General features: G+C 53.1%; 1 protein-coding gene across 4 annotated transcripts in view; it reads left to right on the forward strand.

Moving 5' to 3' along the window:
* The first annotated feature begins 1,050 nt into the window (after positions 1-1,050).
* The window catches only part of LOC105489801 (tetratricopeptide repeat domain 38), a 35,945-nt gene continuing 14,451 nt past the window's right edge, over positions 1,051-22,544 (forward strand). For 3 of the 4 annotated variants that reach the window (XR_011614218.1, XM_011754914.3, XM_071080753.1), the window contains exons 1-7: positions 7,386-7,537; positions 7,979-8,056; positions 11,823-11,904; positions 13,374-13,545; positions 14,706-14,879; positions 17,838-17,913; positions 20,817-20,936. Coding sequence is in view for 3 of the 4 variants with exons in the window: in XM_011754914.3 (XP_011753216.2) it covers positions 7,505-7,537; positions 7,979-8,056; positions 11,823-11,904; positions 13,374-13,545; positions 14,706-14,879; positions 17,838-17,913; positions 20,817-20,936 (735 nt within the window). In the remaining variant the exon portion in view is untranslated. Of the gene's footprint in view, positions 1,211-1,382; positions 1,472-7,385; positions 7,538-7,978; positions 8,057-11,822; positions 11,905-13,373; positions 13,546-14,705; positions 14,880-17,837; positions 17,914-20,816; positions 20,937-22,544 lie in introns of those variants that run through there. The other variant, XM_071080754.1, reaches the window with a different exon arrangement.

A 22,544-nucleotide genomic window follows, 5' to 3' on the forward strand; every position in this document is an offset into this window, starting at 1 on the left:
GTTCATTCCTGGTTTGGAGTTGTTCGTGGTCTCACCGACTTCAAGAGTGAAGCTGCAGATCTTCACTGTGTTACAGCTTATAAAGGCAGCACATACCCAGAACAAAAGAACAACCCTTCCCTGGAAACTGACCCAAGCAGGTTGCCCCCGTAGTTGCAGCTGCGGCTTGGTGGGGGGGAGGCTGCTTTTATTCCCTTATCAGATATTCCCTTATCTGACCCCACCCACATCCTGCTGATTGGTCTACTTTGCAGAGAGCTGATTGGCCCATTTTACAGAGAGCTGATTGGTCCGTTTTTGACAGGGTGCTGATTGGTGTGTTTACAAACCTTGAGCTAGACACAGAGGGCTGATTGGTGCATTTACAAACCTTGAGCTAGACACAAAGTGCTGATTGGTGCCTTTACAGTTCTCCAGCTAGACATTAAAGTTCTCCAAGTTCCCACCAGATTAGCTAGATACAGAGTGCTGATTGGTGCATCTACGAACTCTGAGCTAGACACAGAGTGCTGATTGGTGCATATACAATCCTCCAGCTAGACCTAACAGTTCTCCAAGTCCCCACCCTACTCAAGAGCCCAGCTGGCTTCGCCTAGTGGATCACGCACCAGGGCCGCGGGAGGAGCTGCCTGCCAGTCCCGCACCGCCCGCCAGCGTTCCCCAGCCCTTGGGCGGTCGATGGGACCTCGCGCCGTGGAGCAGGGGGCGGCGCCCGTCGGGGAGGCTTGGGCCGCGCGGAGCCCACGGCGCGGCGAGCGGGGTTCGGGCATGGTGGCTGCAGGTCCCAAGCCCTGCCCCGCGGGGAGGCGGCTGAGGCCCGGCCAGAATTTGAGCGTGGCGCGGGCGGGCCGGCAGTGCTGGGGGACAGGGCGCACCCTCTGCAGCTGCTGGCCCCAGTGCTAAGCCCCTCTGCCCGGGCCGGCGGCGCCGGCCGGGGGCTCCCAGCAAAGGACCCGCCGAGCCCGCGCCCACCCGGAACTCGCGTTGGCCCGCGAGCGCCGCGCGCAGCACCGTTTACCGCTCGGCGTCTCCCTCCACACCTCCCCGCAAGCAGAGGGAGCCGGCTCCGGCCTCCGCTGGCCCAGAGAGGGGCTGTCACAGTGCAGCGGCGGGCTGAAGGGTTCCTCAAGCCCTGCCAGAGTGGACGCAGAGGCCGAGGAGGCGCCGAGGGCTGCTACCACGTTGTCACCTCTCACTAGCAGGGGGAATTGTACGTGCAAAAGCATTGAGACAGGCAGGAGAGAGATTAGTAGTGTGTCTGGGGTTAGGGGGAGGATAGTGAGTGGGGGAAATGTAATTGGAGAGATGGCCAAAGACAAAGTAGGCAGGGGCTTGTAGGACATGGTAACTAACACGGTTGGATTTTGTCTCATGTGGACTAGGAAGCCTTTGGAGGGTTTTGAGCAGCAAAGGGGCCTGACCTGATTTCCATCTTGCAAGCATCACCGTGCTGTCGGGAAACAGACTGAAGGTAAGCAAGAGGGGAAGAAGGTAGGCCAATGAGGAGGGCCCAGTGAAGTGGAAGGGGCAGGCCTGGGTGTTGGAGGGTCAGCTGGTGCGTCCATGAGCTGATCTTGGCTTGGTTTGGGTTTGTGTGTGGAAAAGACAGCACTGGTTAATGGATTAGATGTCAGAAGGACCAGCTATGTAATTTTGGGGGCCCTCTGCCAATGGAAAATGCATTGTTCCTCATTCGAGCGTTATTTAGAATATCTGGACAGCTACAGCAGAGCATTAAAGCAAGCACAGGGCCCTTTTATGTGTGAGACCGAATGTGACTGCCCGGGTGCACACCCATGAAACCGGCCCTGCACACCAGATGTGAGTGAAAAAGAGCAAACGAGGACGACTCCCTGTGCCTGTCAGGAAGAGCTCTTTATTAGGTGTGATCTCAGGAAGTTGCTGCTTTGATAGATCAAACATGGTCACATGTCAGCAGTTTCCTGTTGGTCATTCTGATCCAAGTCTGGTATTTAGGGGTGCCATGGAGTGAATGTGCCCCCCCGAATTCATATACCAAAGCCCTAATTGCCAACGTGATGGTATTTGGAGGTGTACCCTTTGGGTGGTATAATAATTAGAGTTAATTAGGTCATGAGGGTGGGGCACTTATGGTGGGTGTATTAGTCCATTTTCACACTGCTGATAAAGACATTCCTCAGACTGGGCAATTTACAAAAGAAAGAGGTTTATTGGACTTATAGTTCCGCGTGGCTAGGAAGGTCTCACAATCATGGTGGAAGGTGGAAGGCATGTCTCACATGGCAGCAGACAAGAGAAGAGAGCTTGTGCAGGGAAACTTCCCCTTTTTAAAACCATCAGATCTCATGAGACCTATGCACAATCACAGGAACAGCATGGGAAAGACCTGCCCCCATGATTCAATTACCTCCTACTGGGTCCCTCCCACAATACCTGGGAATTCAAGATGTGATTTGGGTGGGGACACAGCCAAACTATATCAGCAGCCTTATAAGAAGAGGAGAAACATCCCCCCTCTACCACCATGCACATGCATATGCCAGACAAAGACCATGTGAAAACATAAGGCAGCAGTCTGGCCAGGCACAGTGGCTCATGCCTGTAATCCCAGCACTTTGGAAGGCCGAGGTGGGTGGATCAAGAGGTCAAGAGATCAAGACCATCCTGGCCAACATGGTGAAACCCCGTCTCTACTAAAAATACAAACAATTAGCTGGGCCTGGTGGTGTGCGCCTGTAGTCCCAGCTACTCAGGAGGCTGAGGCAGGAGAATTGCTTGAATCCAGGAAGCAGAGGTTGCAGTGAGCCGAGATCGTGCCATTGCACTCCAGCCTGGTGACAGAGCAAGACACCATCTCAAATAATAATAAATAAATAAATAAATAAATAAATAGGCAGCAGTCAGCAAACCAGGAAGAAGGCCTTCTCCAAGAACTGGACCGTGCTGTCACCCTGATCTTGGATTCCAGCTTCCAGAGCATAAGAAATAAATTGTTTAAGCCACTCAGTCTGTGGTATTTTGTAATGGCAGCCAGAGCAGACTAGGGTAGGGGAAATAAATGCCTGGACTGAAGACAGATTAGCGTTCTCAGTGGTCACATAGGGAGGAGGCACTATGGAGAAGCGGACAGACCCTGGAGTCCTATATTTAAAGCTCCAACCAGAGTGGAGCTGGAGGAGGAGGGCAGTAAGGCAGGAGAGCAGGGAGGTGGTGGGGGGCAGTCCTGGAAGCCAGGGCCAGAGGGTTTCAAGAAAGAGGGCATGGCTGGCCATGTCCGATGTGGCTGAGGTCAGAGAGATGAATGGCCACTGAATTTGGGAACAGGGCATCTTTGGTGTCCTGGACAAGAGCAGTGTCAGTGGTGTGGTGGGGCAAAAGTTTGAGTGGAGTGAACTGAGGGGGAAATGGGAAGAAGATAGGGAGGTGGAGATGACCACATACAATTCTTTGGGTAAGTTCTGCCAACATGGTGTGGCAGTAGCCAGGGAGAAATGGGAGGAGCAAAGGGTATTTCTTACTGATGATAAACTATCTAAGATTTACAAAAAGATATAAAAAAGAATAAAGACTACTCATATGCCCATACCCCAGCTAGAGAAATAAAACAATTCCAATAGGACTGTAAGCCTCAGTGTATCCTTCAAGGGAGGATCCCCAGCCTCCTCCCAGGAGTAACTATTAACATAGGTCTAGTTTTTATTCTCTTGCATTTCTTTATTGTTTTATTACGTAGGGACAAGTTTATTAGCAGTATACTGTTTTGCACGTTACTAGACTTTCCATAATGCCATCATATTGCATATATTCTTCTACAGGCTATAAAGATCACATTGATTCATGTAGCTTTGGTTTATTCATTTTCATGACTGTTGAGTATTTTACTAAGGCTGTACACTAGAGTTCATCTGTTCTCCTACTGGTGGTTGTCAAAGTTGCTGTCTATATTTTTCCATTACAAATAATGGTGCTAAGCACCCTGGGACTGGTTTTCTCACTCTTGTAACCAGTATGTTGGGTAAACAGATGTTACATTTTAATGAAAAGAATTTATGTATCCCCCACAAACCCCTGCTCAGGCACATGCATTGCCTCAGCCTAGTTCTTTCCCACTCCTTGGCTAAAAAGTTCTTGGTTCACGTTTGATTAAAATAAAGTTTCCTTGGCTGGGCACGGTGGCTTACGCCTGTAATCCTAGCACTTTGGGAGGCTGAGGTGGGTGGATCACCTTAGGTCAGGAGTTCCAGACCAGCCTGGCCAACATGGTGACAACCCATCTACTAAAAATACAAAAATTAGCCGGGTGTGGTGGCGTGCGCCTCTACTCCAGCTACTCTGAGGCTGAGGCAGGAGAATCGCTTGAACCTGGGAGGCAGAGGTTGCAGTGAGCCGAGGTTGCACCACTGTACTCCAACCTGGGTGACAGAGTGAGATTCTGTCTCAAAAAATAAAAATAAATAAAGTTTTCTTCAGCCCATGTACTAGTTGAATCCATGTACTAGTCAGAATTCTATTGACTAATACACAGTGAAGTGAATACATCCTTGTTCATTAACTTCTCCCCTCCTCAGCCAGGGCCTTTGCCCTCTCCCCAGGCTGCCTCTGGCCGCCAGGCTGGAAGTGGTAGAGGAAGGGGGTGGGGGCGAGGAGAGATCTGACCTGGCTGACACTTGTGTTGCTGCTGGCGTCTGGCTGCACTCACCTGCAGGACTGACCCTTCCCTGGAGGGCGTGTTAGGCTCTTCAGAGGGCCACTCTGAGGGTCTCACTGAAGGCCTCTCATCTGTGGTCTCGCATTTAGGGGCTTCCCAGACATCCTTCAGCCCAGGGTTTGCAGATCTTTGGTCCACCTGCAACAGCCCACCACCCTCCACACAACCCTTTTGGGCAAAGTCCTGCTTCCTGCTCTCTTTCCCCCCTGTAAGGCCACACCTAGGCCAGAGGAAGCATCGGCACCCTTCCTCCTGACCAGCCGGGAGTGTGGCCTTCCCCACCGCAGCTTCTGCACCCCTTTGTCCCTCAGAGCCGCTGCCACAGGCGGACACCAGCTTCTGGGTCCCTGGCCTCCAGGAGCACAGGTCAGGTGCTCCCAGGAAGGCCCTGCCACGCAGCAGTGGTGAGCGGAAGGGGAGGGAAATTGTCACATCATACCTGACCCCTGCAATGGTCTCCAAAGACATTGTCCCTGCTGGCCTCTGCAACTTCCACCCTGTGGTAACCTGGAGGAGGTGCCTGGCAAGTGCCTGGGGCCCTCACTGGGCTCTTTGCAAGGCTTCCTTGCCACCCTTATTCTTGGCCCCTTGGGGCCCCTTGGTTTTGCAGGAGTGGAATATCAGAGGCTTGAGGATTGGCCACCTTCACTTTCACCAACCAGGTGGGGGAGCAGGGAGGTACTCAGCTCAAGTGCAAAATTTAAGGGTGGAGGGGCACCAAAAACTCAATAATCAAGACAAATTCTCTTTTATTGAGGTAAAGTTCACATAAAAGTAACCATTTATGGGAGGCTGAAGCAGGAGGATTGCTGGAGCCAGGAGTTCAAGGCTTCAGTGAGTTACCATCCCCGTCTGCCCAGTCCCTGGTCACCACCAATCTTCTTTCTGTCTCTATGCTTGCCTATTCTGGACATGCATGTAAATGCAGTCATACAGGTGTGACCTTTTGTGTCTGCCTTCCTTCAGTATGAATGAACCTTGAAAACACTGTGAAAGCTGTGTCTTCTTTGGAGAACTGTCACCTCAAATTATTTGCCCACTTTAAATTTGGGCTGTTTGTCATTTCGCTGTTGAGTTGTAAGAATTCTTTTTGTTTTTTGTTTTTTTCAGACGGAGTCTGGCTCTGTTGCCCAGACTGGAGTGCAGTGGCACAATCTCGGCCCACTCCAACCTCCACCTTCCGGGTTCAAGCAATTCTCCTGCCTCAGCCACCCAAGTAGTTGGGATTATAGGCATGCACCACCATGCCTGGCTATTTTTGTACTTTTTTTTTTTTTTTTTTAAATGAGATGGAGTCTGGCTGTGTCGTCCAGGCTGGAGTGCAGTGGCGTGATCTCGGCTCACTGCAAGCTCTGCCCCCGGGGTTCATGCCATTCTCCTGCCTCAGCCGCCCAAGGAGCTAGGATGACAGGTGTCCGCCGCTATGCCCAGCTAATTTTTTGTATTTTTAGTAGAGACGGGGTTTCACCGTGTTAGCCAGGATGGTCTCGATATCCTGACCTCGTGATCCGCCCACCTCGGCCTCCCAAAGTGCTGAAATTACAAGCGTGAGCCACCGTGCCCGGCCTATTTTTGTAGTTTTAATAGAGATGAAGTTTCTCCATGTTGGCCAGGCTGGTCTTGAACTCCTGACTTCAGGTGACCCTCCTGCCTCAGCCTCCCAAAGTGCTGGGATTACAAGCGTGAGCCGCTGTGCCCGGCCAAGAATTCTTTATATATTTGGGATTCTAGACTCTTATCCAATATATGATTTACAAATATTTATTCCCATTGTGTTAATCTTTTTGGTTTCCTGAGTAGTGTCCTTGAATACAGAAAAGTTTTTAATTTTGACAAAGTCCAACTTACCTATTTTGTTGTTGTTGCTTGTCCTTTTGGTGTTACATCTAAGAATCCATTGCTAAATCCAAGGCCATGAAGATTTACTTGTTTTCTTCTAAGAGTTTTATCTTTTCAGCTCTCACATAAAACAAATATTTCAATGAAATATTTCAAAAATCAAAACTAATGCAAAAAGTCCATGATGAACAAAATATCAACATTTTAAATAAAGGCCAGATCTGCCCCTGCACTTGGTCTACGCCCTTCGTTCGTGCACCCTGGGGCGGGGGCAGATTAAACTAGGGGAGCCCATTAGGCTGGGGCTGGTGTGTGGCTGATGGCAGAGTTCGGGCTGGACCGGGCCAGCCCAGAGCGAGAAACCGCTACTGCAGGAGACAGCGATTTTTCTGCGGCAAATCCTTGAGAAGGGAGGATGGGAGGCGGCGGGACGACTCAGTGAAGCCTGCCCCGAACGCCAAATGAATGTGTGCCGTGCGCGCGCGTGTGGCTGCCGACCGCGACGGCATAATCTTGAAAGTGACCGCTGTCCCGGGGCTCCCTGCTCTCAAGGGACCCTGACAGCAGCCGCCTCCCCGGGAGGGTCCCCTGCAGGGAGAAGCCCCTGGCGAGGGGAGGGGGTTGGACCGCGGTGCGGGCATCTCCAGGTCCGCGTCCCCGCCCTCTTGCCCAAGGCTCCAGTCCTTTCAGGGCAGGCGCGTGCACTGGGGGCTCACACCAACGCGCCCCTCCAGCCTGGCCCGGATTCCTGCAGCCCAATGGCAGGGGAGGCCGCGCACCCGTCGCGTTACAGAGAGTCCGGCCGGGCCTCCAGGGCGCGCCCGGATCTTGGACCACGGCGGGTCTGTCCGAAACCCACCAGTGAGCAAGCGGGAGAGCGCGGCCACCCCGCCCCGCCCCTTCCGCGCCCGCCCCGCCCCCTCCCCGGAAGGCGCGGGTGCCCGCAGCTCCCAGTGGACTCCGACCCGGGGCAACATGGCCGCGTTCTCACCTCTGCGCGACTGCCAGGTACACGGAGGCTGCCCCCGGCCAGGTCCCCCTCGAGCCCCGGGTGTTGGGAGTGGCCTGGTGCTGGCGGAATGGTGGGAGACATGGCCTGGGCGCCGGGCGTAGGGTGAGCCCTGGACGCACGGGCGCGTGCGCGGCAACACCTAGAAGGCACCCGAGGCGCTTTTTGTGGAGTCCCCACCGAGGGAAATAAGGGGCGCCTGTCAGGGTACTCGGGATACCCCAAGACCTCCTAAAAATCGTAGCTCACTGGGCGTGGCGTGGGACGTAGAGAAGCCTGCAAAGGTGAGGGGCTCCTTGAAATCAGCCCAGGACAGGGAACCTGAGCCCATCTTGCAGATGAGGAAGGTGGAGGTCAGAGGGGCCAGGTGACTTGTGTGTGTTGAAGTTTGAAGGGCTCCTGGGAAGAAAGCCCTGCTATTCCCTCCTTGCTGTCTGTAGGCCTGGAAGGATGCGAGGCTCCCGCTCTCCACCACAAGCAATGAAGCTTGCAAGCTGTTTGATGCCACGCTGACCCAGGTATGCCTGCCTAGAGAGGCCGCGGCCCCTTCTGTGGAGGTCTAGGGGAAGGTTTTTGTTTGTTTGCTTTTGTTTTTGAGACGGAGCCTCACTCTGTCGCCCAGGCTGGAGTTCAGTGGCGCAATCTCGGCTCACTGCAAGCTCCGCCTCCCGGGTTCACGCCATTATCCTGCCTCAGCCTCCTGAGCAGCTGGGACTACAGGCGCCCACCACCGCGCCCGGCTAATTTTTTGTATTTTTAGTAGAAATGGGATTTCACCGTTCACAGGATGGTCTCGTTCTCCTGACCTTGTGATCCGCCCGCCTCGGCCTCCCAAAGTGCTGTGATTACAGGCGTAAGCCACCGTGCCTGGCCTGGGAAGGTTTTTAAATTGGGGAATGCTTTTTAAATTGCGCCATGACCTTAGCAATAGATGGCAGTACATCTGTGCACTCTGTACTGGAGGATGTGGGGACATATCTCTGCCGCCCACAGAGTCCTGAGAGCGCCTCTGCACTCACCCTCCTTCCCCAGGACTCTGACTGGTGGGTGGACAGCAGTGGGCGCCATGGGGATGTTTTTTGAGGGTGCTGGCCTCCTTGGGCCTCCCCTTGTGGCCTGCTGAGGGTCTGATGCAGGGCTCGGCTACTTAGGACATGGTATCCTGTCCTGGGATGCATCTGTGAATATACTGTCTTCACCTAGGCTGTGCCAAGACCTCCTGCCACATTACCAGTCATTTCTCTACCCATGAAGGGTCCTATAGTTTTATAACTAAGTCTCAGAAGATCCAACTAGTTTGTTTGACAGATAGGAGAACTGAGGCTCAGAGAGTTGAACCTACTTGACTTGAAGGTTGTCCATGAATTAGAGGCAGAACCAGGGTGAACCTGGGCCTAACTACACTGATGGAAAACTAAAGCTGGCCTTGGCATGGGCAGTGAGGCCCCTGCATACTGACTTCATCCACATAACATGAGGACCCAGGGAGCTCTTAGAAGCCTACCGGCTGAACAAGAGAGGACTGATGGAATGCTGTGAGCTGCGCCATGGGCGCCCCTCCTGTTCCCAGCCTGCCCTGCTGTTCCCAGCCTGCCCTGCTGTTCCCAGTCTGCCCTGCAGAGGGACTCTGCTGTGGGCATCTGAGTTGTTTATTTTGTGTTTGACCTGCCTCACTTGCCCTTCCTGTACCTCGCTGGCTTCTTTAGAGTACTCGATTTGTTTTTTGTTTGAGATGGACTCTTGCCCTCTCGCCCAGACTGGAGTACAATGGCGCAATCTTGGCTCACTGCAACCTCCGCCTCCCGGGTTCAAGTGATTGTCCTGTCTCAGCTTCCGGAGTAGCTGGGATTACAGGCACGCGCCACCACGCCTGGCTAATTTTTTGTATATTTAGTAGAGACGGGGTTTCACCATGTTGGTCGGGCTGGTCACAAACTCCTGACCTTGTGATCCCCCGGCCTTGGCCTCCCAAAGTGCTGGGATTACAGGCGTGAGCCACCACGGCTGGCCCCTAGTACTCGATTTGTTACACACCACATCCCCAGTCAGTGGTAGCTCATCCTCCCAGCCTGTGCATATTTTGTCCCGTGTATTGGTGTCTCTGTACTGTCCTGTGTTAGAACTTCGATTCTTTAAATCTCTGTGCCAACCCTCCTCTATCTTGTCAAAATGCTTGTGTAGCCTATAGTCCCAGCTACTTGGGAGGCTGAGGCAGGAGGACTGCTTGAGCCCAGGAGGTTGAGGCTGAAGTGAGCTCTGATTGTGCCACTGTACTCCAGCCTGGGCAACACAGTGAACCCCGTCTTAAAAAAATATATATATATATATACACACACACACACACACACACACACACACACGTACTAATTCTGTGTAGATGTAGGTTAGATAACTGAAAGGGCATATTTTAAAATTCAATGCATGATTATAGGTCTAGGACTTTTTTTAAAAAAGAGGCATTTGAATAAAGGACCAGGTACCAATACACCAAATTGTTTAAAATGACGATGGGCTGGGCACGGTGACTCACGCCTGTAATCCCAGCACTTTGGGAGGCTGAGGCAGGTGGATCATCTGAGGTCAGGAGTTCGAAACCAGTCTGGCCAACATGGTGAAACCCCATCTGTACTAAAGATACAAAAAAAATTAGCCGGGCATGGTGGTGTGCACCTGTAATCCCAGCTACTTGGGAGGCTGAGGCAGGGGAATTATTTGAACCAGGGAGGTGGAGGTTGCAGTGAGTCAAGATAGCACCACTGCCCTCCAGCCTGGGCAACAGAGCGAGACTCTGTCTCAAAAAAAAAAAAAAAAAAAAATTACCTAGGCGCAGTGTGCACACCTGTAATCCTGGCTACTAAGGAGGCTGAGGCAGGAGAATTGCTTGAACCCTGGAGGCAGAGGTTGCAGTAAGCTAAGATCGTGCCATTGTACTCCAGCCTGGGCGACAGGGTGAGATTCTGTCTCAATTAAAAAAAAAAAAAAAGATTTATCTTTCAGCTTTTGTGTCTTTCTGACTCTCTAAAATGAATGTTTACTGTGACTATTTTTTTTTTTTTTTGAGATGGGAGTCTCGCTCTGTTGCCCAGGCTGGAGTGCAGTGGCGCAATCTCCACTCACTGCAAGCTCTGCCTCCCAGGTTCACGCCATTCTCCTGCCTCAGCCTCCGGAGTAGCTGGGACTACAGGCGCCCACCACCTCTCCCGGCTAGTTTTTTGTATTTTTTAGTAGAGACGGGGTTTCACCGTGTTAGCCAGGATGGACTCGATCTCCTGACCTTGTGATCCACCCGTCTCGGCCTCCCAAAGTGCTGGGATTACAGGCTTGAGCCACCGCGCCCGGCCTACTGTGACTATTTTTAAAACGAATGAATAAGAAGCAGGAATGTTCCTGTCGTGACCAACTTCAAGGCTCCTCTTAGGGCCGAAGAAGCCGATGTGTAGCAGGTCACCTGTCAGGAGGAATTTGCCCTTTTTTTTTTTTTTTCTTCTCTCTGTCATGCAGGCTGGAGTGCAGTGGTGCTATCTTGGCTCACTGCAACCTCCCAGGTTCAGGCGATTCTCTTGCCTCAGCCTCCCAAGTCTCAGCTGCCCAAGTCGCTAGGACTACAGACACGTGCCACGATGCCTGACTAATTTTTGTATTATTTGTAGAGACAGAGTTTCGCCATGTTGGCCAGGCTGGTCTCAAACTCCTGCCCTCAAGTGGTCCACCCACTTCCAGAGTGTTAGAATTACAGGCGTGAGCCGTCGCACCTGGCCAGAACCTGCCTTTTGATGTTTCTTTTTTGGAAATGCAGCATTCCTAGCCCTAGAAAGTGCGCCTCGGGTGATGCGTATTTCATTTCTTCATATAAAGAAAGTTGTCAGCCAGGTTATGCCTTCTTTGGATTAGAGTCCAGAAAACACTCAGTGTTCTACAAAGAAAAACAAATCTGGATTTATTTTTATTTTTTGTTTTTTGAGACAGAGTCTCTCTGTCATCCAGGCTGGAGTGCAGTGGCGCGATCTTGGCTCACTGCAGCCTTGGCCCCTGGGTTCAAGTGATTCTCATGCCTCTGCCTACCAAGTGGCTGGGACTACAGGTGTGCACCACTATGCCCCACTAATTTTTGTATTTTTAGTAGAGATGGGGGTTTCAGCATGTTGGTCAGGCTGGTCTTGAACTCCTGACCTCAAACGATCTGCCTGCCTTGGCCTCCCAGAGTGTGAACCTGGATTTAGAGCCACACCTTTGCTAAATGATCCAAGGGCTCCGTGAGGACTTGTTTTGCTTTTCCCATTTTAGTATGTAAAATGGACCAATGACAAGAGTCTCGGTGGCATCGAGGGCTGCCTGTCAAAGCTCAAAGCAGCAGATCCGACCTTCGGTGAGTAACACCTTCCCTGGGTGGAGGAGCCCCGCTTGACACAGCCAGCCCCTCTCTCTTTCCTTTATCACAGGCACACAGTTGGGATGGGGAAGGCAGGTTGGGTGGCAGTAACCAGGGTGGCATTTGCACAGAGGGAGAGAAGATGACAGCTGCCTTTGTATTTGGAAAAACAGTCACTCCCATAAAGATGCTAGATTCTAACAGGCATTTTTCTTGCCTTTTCTCTGATTACCATCAATTATTGAATAAAGATGCTGATCTCGTTTCTCAGATGAGGAAACTGAGGGTTGGCAAGAGTAAGACCGTACTTAAAGCCACCCAGCTGGTGGTTGACAACTGGGATTAGATAAGCTTCCTGAATCCAAGGCCCAGGCCGCTGGAACGTGAGAGGTGGCTGCTGCAGCCTCCGTCAGGGGACCAGTGAGACCTCATCTAAGTGGCCAGGGTGAGGTGATCACCGATGGGTGACAGAGGCTGGCATCCAGGCAAGCCATGTGTACAGCGGGCATGGGAAGCCAGCATAGTGCATTGACGGTGGGTGGTTCCAGGGTGCAGCAAGGTTCCGGGCCTGGGGGAACGGCTGATGAGGGGACAGAGTCTTGTCAGGGTGGCAGGGACCCCCTTCTCACCCTGCTGCAGCCTGGTCAGATTTAAGGCAGGGGCTTGTACTGCCCTGGAGAGGACAAACAAGGAAATAACTGGGGGAGAACAGAGAGCCAAACCCAGTCATGGGGAGCCAGGAGCCAGGGGTGGGCTCGGACTCTGAGCAGACCTTGAGCCCTGATCAGGGGCCTTCAACCACCTGAATCATCAGCTGGGCTGGGCTGGGCTGGGCTCGACCATCGGAATCACCAGCTGTTTTCCAGGGGCCACATGGGTGGTCCTAGCACTATGGTTGGGTCCTAGATCCCAGGCCTGAGCCAGTGACCAAGTTCCAAATGCCAGTGGACACGCTGGCTCTCCCAGAGTGTGGCCTGGGGGCCTGCACTCCTGCCAGCAAGGCTGCTGCGAGGGCCACAAGGCACACACCCCCACCCTAACTTTTAGCATGTGTGAGCAGCACAGACGGGATCGCGACTTCTGCGCTCCGGGGCCTCCTTGGTCCAGCCCGTCATGAGCAGCTTCCACTGATGGCTCCCGGGAGCCGTGTGCTGGCCGTGTGATAGTGGCCGCTGATGAGCCTGCAGGCAGCCGCTGAGTGGCTCATCCAGTGAAGGGGAAGGTGCTTTAGACACTGGCACTCAGCACAATGCCCTCACTAGACAAATATTCAAGGGTGCCTTTAGGCTTGCTGTTTGCTCCATGCTTGACAAGTGCCGAGGCTGAGTTCTGGACAGTCGGCAGGGCCACAGTGCACAGCCTACTGCTGCCTGGCTGGCCCCTCCTGGGACATGGGCTGTCTCTGTGACATGTGGAGTCTGGGCTGGGCTGGGCTGAACCACCAGCTGTTCTCTAACCTCCACCAGCAATGGGCCACGCCATCTCTACTGGCCTTGTACTGATTGGCACTGGAAGCTCCGTGAAACTGGACAAAGAGCTGGACCTGGCTGTGAAGACAATGGTGGAGATTTCAAGAACCCAGCCGCTGACAAGGCGGGAGCAGTTGCACGTGTCTGCAGTAGAGACATTTGCCAAGGGGTGAGGGGCCTTCCTGGGCCGGGAGCTGGCACCCTGAGGCTGTGCTGGGGGAGTGGCAGGGTATCCCTTTCCCGACGCCCTTGGGAGCAGGGCGGGGTGGGAGAGTGATTCTCTCCTTGCCTCCTGAGATGCTCTCATGGAAAATCACATCCTCTGCTTCCCCGTCCTTGGTGGAGTGCTGAGTGAGGAAGCAGTTGGTGAAGATTCCCAACTTAGTGTTAAAAGTAACTTACTTTGTTTCATTAAGTAAATTGTATATTATTTTCCTTACAAAAATAATAGGGTCACTCTACAGAAATTACTAGGTTAGAGAAGAGAGAAGAAAACATGCTTCTTCTAGTGGGAAATAAACAATCAAATCAAATCTTCGCCCATATGTTCCTTGCTCTTGCACTGGCTTTCACATCATCCCCCCGCCGTTCCCACACTGGTTCCCTTGTTCTCTGGGACGGCCCCCATGTCTGCTCAGGCAGGCGAGATGCCCTGCAGAGTTAGATGATCTTAGCCGATTGTACAGGGATCCTGAGACTGGGGAGGTGCTGCCTGGTCTTCCTTGTGAGTCATCCCAGGTGTGGTTCCACCTCGGAGACTTCCTGTAGGTATCTGACCATCTCCAGTGGGATTATCCTTGGCAATTTGTTAAACCTGTTGTTTTTTTTTTTTTTCAATTGAACTGAAGAGTAAAATTTCCCACTGGGTTTTCAGTTTTCTGTTCATAACCTAACACAGAAATTGATATTTATTTATTTATTTAGACAGAGTTTTGCTCTTGTCACCCAGGCTGGAGTGCAATGGCACGATCTCGGCTCACTGCAACCTCTGCCTGCTGGGTTCAAGCGATTCTCCTGCCTCAGCCTACCAGGTAGCTGGGATTACAGGCACATATCACCACACCTGGCTCACTTTTATATTTTTAGTAGAGACGGGGTTACATCATCTTGGCCAGGCTGGTCTTGAACTCCTGACCTCATGATCCACCTGCCTTGGCCTCCCAAAGTGCTGGGATTACAGGCAGGAGCCACCACGCCTGGCCAGAAACTGATTTTTAAAAAAAGACGTCCATGCAGACCATGACATTGGTGAGAAACGACGCCTCTTACATTCCCTGTGTGGGTGGACTGTGTGTTCAGTGTCGGTGAGAAATCTTTCTCGGTTTCCAGGAACTTTCTGAAAGCCAGTGAACTATGGGAACAGATTCTCCGGGACCACCCAACAGACATGTTGGCCCTGAAATTTTCCCATGATGTTTATTTTTACCTGGGTTGTCAGGAACAGATGCGAGATTCTGTTGCTCGAGTTTACCCCTTCTGGACACCTGACATCCCCCTAAGCAGGTATGTGCCAACTGGAAATCACATTGTTTCTGTTTCTTAATCTCTTTCTTCTGCCCTAAAAATATGGTGACTCTCTTGGGCCTGTCCTAAAAATAATGGGACCATTGTTGCTATTCTCCTAGTTCCTTAAAGTTCAAAGGCTTCACTTTCTTCATTTGATTTTCATCCCACCTGTGGATGAGGTAGTACCATTAGGTATCGATCAGTATGGGATTGTTTTTGCTGCAGTAACAAACATCCCCTGGTTCTTCTTCCCCAAAGCTTATTACAGCAAAGGTTTATTTTTTACTCATACTACATGGCACCTTAGGAGGGATGAGGGCTCTGCTGCCATGTCCTTGTCTGCATCCAGTATCCCAGCTGATGAAGCAGGTGCCCTCTGGACACACCTGTCACTAAGAGGGAAAAGCAAGCTTTCCTGGCGGGGCTTACAGTGGCAATTAAAGGTTTAGAATGAAAAGGATACCCTGCCACTCCCAAGTCATTGGCCAGAACTGATCACATGACCTTGCCCACCCACAGGAGACCAGGAAGTACAGTTCTACCTTGTGCTTGGGAAGAGAAGGAGGCCTGGAATGTGCATGAACAGCCCCAGTGACCACCACACAGGAATGACTTCACTGCAGCTTCATTACAGGACAGTCGTGAGGTTCAGAGAGGTTAACAAGCTGTATTATTTAGTCAGCACCCTCCAGAGAAGCCCAGAGAGCTCTGAGACAGAGAGATAGAGATTTATTTTAAGGAATCGACTCATGTGAGTGTGAGGGCTGGCAAGTTCAAAATCTGTAGGGCAGGGCAGCAAGCTGGAAATTCCTGCAGGAGTCAGCATTAGCCTCGCATCTGGAGGCAGTCTGCAGGCAGAATTTCTTCTAGGGGCCTCAGTCTTTCTCTTAAGACCACTGATTGGATGAGGCCCACCCACATGGAGGGTAATCTGCTTTACTCAAATCACATCTAGAAATAGCTTCACAGGACTGGGCACAGTGGCTTATGCCTGTAATCCCAGCTCTTTGGGAAGCTGAGGCTGTAGGATTGCATGAGGCCAGGAGTTCGAGATAAGCTTGGTCAACATGGCAAGACCCTGTCTCTACAAAAAGAAAAAATAAATGAAAAAAGTTAGCCAGGCACGGTGGCATGTGCCTGTAGTTCCAGCTACTCAGGAGGCTGTGACAGGAGGATCTCTTGAGCCCAGGAGTTTGAGGCTGCAGTGAGCTGGCAATCATGCCACTGCACTCGGCCTGGGCGGCAGAGCAAGACTCCATCTCTAAAAGAATATATATTTCACAGCAACATCTAGACTGGTGTTTGACCAAACAACTGGCACCATGGCCCAGTCAAATTGACACATAAAAAATTAACCATCACAAGAACCTAGTAGTACCTGTCACACAGTAAGCCTACAAGAAATAGCTTAAGTCTTGAGGATTAAATGACCCCAGTAAACACACGATGCATATATATATATATATATATATATTTTAAAGATAACTCTGGAAGCCGGTGCTTAAGAACATTGCTTCAATGAATAACAAAAACTAGAATCAATCTTCTTGCACAGTAGTGAAGCTAACATCTTAGTCTCAGACAGAAGCCCCATTGCCCTATTTTGTTTTAACTTAACCCCAAGAAATCACAGGAAAGAAACCTGTTTCATGTATGACCACCCTAGATACTCGGGTGGGCAGTTGCAGATGAGATTGGAAGTGTGGGCTGGGCGCGGTGGCTCATGCCTGTAATGCCAGCACTTTGGGAGGCCGAGGCAGGTGGATCACCTGAGGTCAGGAGTTTGAGGCCAGCCTGGCCAACATGGTGAAACCTCGTCTCTACTAAAAATACCAAAATTAGCTGGGTGTGATGACATGTGCCTGTAATCCCAGCTACTCAGGAGGCTGAGGAAGGAGAATCGCTTGAACCCAGGAGACGGAGGTTGCAGTGAGCTGAGATTGTGCCACTGCACTCCAGCTTGGGTGACAGAGCGAGATTCTGTCTCCAAAAAAAAAAAAGAGAGAGAGAGATTGGAAGTGTGCAATTATTCAGTAGTGTCTTCCAGCCCATCCTGGACTGGGCCTGGGCTGAGGGTGAATTGGACAGACAGGTCCCAGCCTGTAGGAGCTCCGGGTCTGAGGAGGACCCGGCTGTCCACTGAGTGCATTCCAGGCCAGGCAGGGGACCGTGTACAGCACTGAGGAAGCCAAGGAGGAGCTGTTGACAGCCCACAGGTCACGGAGGCTTCCCAGGGAGGTGCCCCTGGGTCATGCCTCTGGGTGGATGTCACCATGCAGACAGGAGGGAAAGGACCCTTGTTATTCTCAGTGGAGACCTATGTTGATTCTTAGAAGGTGGGATGCTAATTGAGGAGCAGGGCCGCTCTCTGTGCCGGGTTTGGGGATGATTGTGCGGATGTAATGTTCATCTTGCCCCTCACCAGTCTGAAGCACGGAATTGCTGAAAAGCACAGAGCTTGGCATGGAGTTGGAGGTTGTGTCCGTCTCCTGTGGCTGCTATAGCAAAGGGCTGCAGACTAGGTGGTTTGGAGTAGCACATAGGTACAGCTTTGAGGGCCAAGAGTCCCATCCAAGATGTCAGCAGGGCCAGTGCCCTCAAAGCCTCAGGAGTGGGTCCTTCCTGCCTCTTCCAGTGCCTGGTGGTGTCCGGAGTTGCCTTGAAGTCCCTTGGTTCGCAGCTGCATCACTCTGCCTTGGTCTTTACCTACCTCCTTCCCTCTGCATCTGTGTCTTCCCACGGCCCTCTTATAAGGACACCAGTCATTGCGTTAGGACCCACCCTAATCCCGTATGACCTCCTCTAAACTTGATTACCTCTGCAAAGACCCTGTTTCCAAAAAAGGTCACATTCCCAGTACTGGCGGTTAGGACCTCAGTGTATCTTTGTGGGGACACAATTTAAACTGCTACCTGTCCATCGTTTTGTATTCTGAGATATTTTTTCTGTGTTTAGCTATGTGAAAGGCATCTACTCTTTTGGCTTGATGGAAACCAACTTCTACGACCGGGCAGAAAAACTTGCCAAAGAGGTAAGTGGGTCCTTCCCAAGGTGCCTGACCCCTCGGGGAGCAGCTGTCGGGTGGACCAGGGCATGTGAGGGGCACCATTCATGTGTGACCCTGGTGAACCCCATCCCCACTCTCACTTCCTCAGAGAGATTGGGGAGCTCATGTTAGTGTGAGCAGCTGCCGCCTGCCAGGGGCTGTCATTCACCTGTGGCCCCCCGAGGTCCCCAGAGCCACGTTCCTTGGCTAACACTGGTTCCCCGTCTACAGATGAGGTTGATGGGGTACAGGGAGCTGGGGTCAGCCCACTCACTTGGGGTTGCACTGAGTGGCAGGTCTGGGCTCCCACCAGCTCTGCCTGGCTCCAGAGCCCACACCGCCCTGCAGGGACAGGAGTTTGTAGGAGGTGAAGTGTAAATAAACGTTGGCTCTTCCTTCCTGAACTTCGCATTTCTAAGCATCACTCACGGCACCAGAGGTTCAGGGACCTGAGTGATGATGGCCAGTCGTGATGATTGCTGGGTGCCCATGCGTAACTGGGCCCAGGGCCAGAGGGCAGGCTTAAGCTGTCAGGCATGGGGCACGGGTGGTCTCATGCTCTGGGGGTCCCTCTCCTGTACTTCTCTTCTTGCAAGATTGGAAACTGAGGCCCATGGAGGGGCTGCCATGCACAAGGGAGTGACAGCTGCTCCTGTGCCCGGCTCTGTGCGGCACTTTATATGTGTCTACTTGTGTCCACACAGCCCTGCCCACGTGATGTTCAACTCCTTGTTGCCCAGATGAGGAGCCCGAGGCTCAGAGGCCAAGGCTAGAGCCTGCCTAAGGCCACATGGCTCAGAGATGGCAGAGCCGGATTCCACCCAGGCCACCTGGCAACGGCTGTCCTTTCAGCTGCCTGCTCTAGGCCGCGCCTCCCAACATCCTGGCTGGGGTTCTTCCCCCAGTAGTTGCCCTAGTCGGCCTGCAGCACCCTCCCCAGGAGACAGCATTGGGGCCCATGGGTCCCTGGGCTCTCTGAAGACTGCTCTGATTATAGAATCTGAGAATTGTGTCTTGAGTGATATGTTCTTTGCTTTAACTCTGAGTCAGGGCTGGTGGGGGACCCGAGTGGCTTTCTGGCAGTCTTGGTTCTATGGCCTGGGTGACCAGACACCACATCCAGGGATCAGCTGTAGGAAAGTCCCTTGGAGACCATGGCAGCTGGGCCCTCCTATGGGTGGCATCCATCTGGGCACCTGAGAGCTCCTGAGACAGTTGGAGAAGCTCTGGACAAGAGTAGCTGTGGCAAACCAGATGTGGCAAGTCCCCTCCATGCCTTGCAAGGAGGAAGAAGCGGTGGTTAGGGTCCATTCCTGCTCCGTTGATCCCCTTTCGCCTCCTGTCCCTTGTCTTGCAGGCACCAACTCTTTGACTTTAACACCAGCATCCCACAGGCAACTACTGGGCAGGAAAAGGGGGCTGTGATGGGGCCAGGGGTGGTAACACATGGGCCATGTGTCTGCAGCCCCAGGCTGGTGAGGGTAGGAGGAGCCAGGGCAGGAGCAGGCAGGCAGCAGGCACAGGCACAGCCACAGAGCTTGGGGACCTGGAGCTCCAAGTAGCTCGATGGGTGGAGGCTTAGGGAGGACGCAGCAAGCCGGGGAGCCAGGAGCCAGGACTGTAGAGGGGCAGGTGAGGACTGGATTCTGCTGGGCCTTGTAGCCTGGGAATGCAGTTTGGACTCCTTCCCAGGGAACCATGGTGGGACTCCAAGAGAGGAAGGAAGCCGGTCAGCCCATCAGAGCTGGTGACAGCCACCACCCTTCACTCCCTCCATGCATGAAAGCAGCATGCTTAGCAGGGTCCCATCTCAGGACCCCGCGCCCAGCCTGCTTAGACTGTGCCCAAGTGCCCCGTGCTCAGAGCCCCTGCTCCGGGGGTGCCCACAGTCCCCTACAGACACGCTTCCTTTCCCTCCGTTCCCACATGGAGTGGGCCGGGCCCACGAAAGCTGAGAGGTGGGCAGAGAGGCAGGGCTTGCTGGGGCCGACCTCCTGCCAAAAGCCTCTCAGCGGGTGCTGGGCCAGGGCAGAGGAGCGTGGGGCTTCTGGACCCCTATGAAAGGTGTGGGGAGACTGAGGCAGTGGGGCTGGCGGGAATTCATGATTTGGCATGGGGGACCTGGGCGCAAGCCAGGCAATGGGACTTCTGTCAGCCTCAGTTTACTGCTCCGTTTTCTAAGCTCTGCCTGGGACTGAGTAGATGCTCAGCAAACATGAGCTGAACACATAAATAGAAGAAAGAAACAGCTAGCGGGGGAGGATCATTCCCTGAGCCCAGCCTGCCTCTCTGGTCGCTGTCAAGCTCACAGGTCATGGGAGCGGCTGTTGTCATGAACTGTGATAACCTTAAAGCCAGCTGTTTCTGCACCCAGAAAGCCACGTGTCCTCACATATATGGTAGTGGGAAGAGGCAGCCACAGCCACTGGAGGACTTGACAGTTCACACCGTGTTCAGGTGGGCAGTAACTGCTTCTCTAAGAGGAAGGCAGCATCCGTGGCCTTCCTGGCAGCAACTGAGGCCCAGAGAGGGCGGGCATGTTTTGCAGGTGCCTCGGCTGTGTGCAGAATGCTGTGGGCTTGGGTCTGAGCCCTGGCTTTGGAAAGATCCTGCCGCTGTCCCGCTGGGTGAAGTTGCATAGCCTCCCTAAGTCTCAGCTTCCTCGTCTGTGAACCGGGCAGTGAGGCCCATGAGCTGGTGTGCCCAGGCAGGCGGGAAGTGGTGCTGATTGTCAGTGTTTTGAGTCGGAGCCCCATCCCCCCACTTGCTCCACCCCGTTCAGCCCAGGCCCCTCTTGCCCCTTAGAGACGCCTGCCCCTGTCATCGCCTGCCCTGGCAGCCTGACTGATCTGCTTTATCTGGAATCCTCTTCCCCGCACCCTGTGTAGGCTTTATCTATTAACCCGACAGACGCATGGTCGGTGCACACCATCGCTCACATCCACGAGATGAAAGCAGAGATCAAGGATGGGTTGGAATTCATGCAGCACTCAGAGACCCACTGGAAGGTACGATGCTTGTCGGTGGCTCACCTCCCTGGGAAATGCAGTGCGTCCCCTTGAGTTAGGCTGAGGCTTTATGGACAAGAGTTATGGGGCTTGGTTCCCTCTCCTCCTTCTCCTGCACCTGCCTCAGGTGTTTGGCTGCTGAGCAGAGCACAGTCAAGATTCTAGTCCCCACCCCAGGCCTATACCTTGCCCTAGGGACTCCACTGAGGGTCCAGCCCAGACTTCTCTGCCCTCACAGGGCCTAGTCAAGAGGAACGATTAGCCTCCTAGAAGCACATGAGCTACACCATGACAGGGACCCTCTGTGGGATGTGGAAACCCAGAGGAAGCATTAAACTCAACTGGACTTGGGGGGACAGTGGCCAGGGAAGGTGTCCTGGAGGAGGCAACCTCTGAGTTGGCTACTGAAGGATGAGCAGGTGTGTGCCACACAGAGGGGGAAGATGGAGAGCATCCCAACCGTCACCAGCTTGAGCAACGCTTCCAAGGCCTACAGTGGCCTGTGAGGGAGAGGAGAGCTGCACAGTTTGGTGTCCTAGAGCCCAGGTACAAGGCAGACATGGGCCATGCAGGAGGCTTTGTCAGTCCCTCTTTCCATGGGAGGCAAGGTGGTGTCCAGGCAGAGGCAGAAATGCCTGCAGAGGCCTCAGAGAAGGAAAGGCTAGCGCCATGGTGGAGGTGGGCCCTCTGGACAGATGGGGCTGCGTCAGGTGAGCCTGTTGGGCTCAAGGGAGATGGGACCTCCTCGGAACAGGGACACAGGGTCGCTCACTCAGTGCTGATTGAATACCCGCTTTGTATTTGGGGTCAGCAAGAAATCAGGGAAGGATGAGCACTTGGCTCCCAAGCAGGGGCCGTGCGGTCTGAGCCATGCGGCAGAGGACCCTCGGGCCTCCAGATTCAGCTCTGTCAAGGGGGCAGCTGTCAGGTTCCCTTCTCAGGGACAGTGAGGTTTGTTTGGGGTTTTTGAGTGCTGGGCACTGTCACTTGTTGAGGATCACGAGTCCTGTCTCCCGAGCTTGGAAATACCCTAGCAGGGGCCAGCTCTGAGCCCAGCACAGGCCCTGCTTTAACACTGCTTCATACTGAGGGCGGCCTAAGGAAGCCACTGACATGCGCCGCCCCCCCGCCCCGGCTCTCGGGGCTTTGCCAGCACCTGTTGGAGTTTGGCCCTGGGCCTGCTGATCTCTGCAGGTTTTTTTGGTTTGGTTTGGTTTTTTTTTGTTGCTGTTGTTTTTTGAGACAAGTTCTCTCTCTGTCACCCAAGCTGGAGTGCAATGGCACAATCAGGGCTCACTGCAGCCTCGACCTTCTGGGCTCAAGCGATCCTCCCACCTTGGCCTCCCAAATAGCTGGGACTACCGGCATGTGCCACCACACCTGGCTAATTTAAATTTTTTTTTTTTTAGAGAGACAAGGTCTCCTCCCTGTGTTGCCCAGGTGGGTCCTGGACTCTTGGGCTCAATTGATCCTTCTGCCTCAGCCTCCCAAAAGTGCTGGGATTACTTTTGGGAGGCATGAGCCACCGTGCCCGGAGTTTATCCAAGTGCCCTGAGCTGTTCGGGCACCCATGGGCCTTGGGCCACTCCCTGTGGAGTGGCTCTGTGA

This window comes from Macaca nemestrina, chromosome 15 (genome assembly GCF_043159975.1).
Source record: "Macaca nemestrina isolate mMacNem1 chromosome 15, mMacNem.hap1, whole genome shotgun sequence".
NCBI classification, from domain to species: domain Eukaryota; kingdom Metazoa; phylum Chordata; class Mammalia; order Primates; family Cercopithecidae; genus Macaca; species Macaca nemestrina.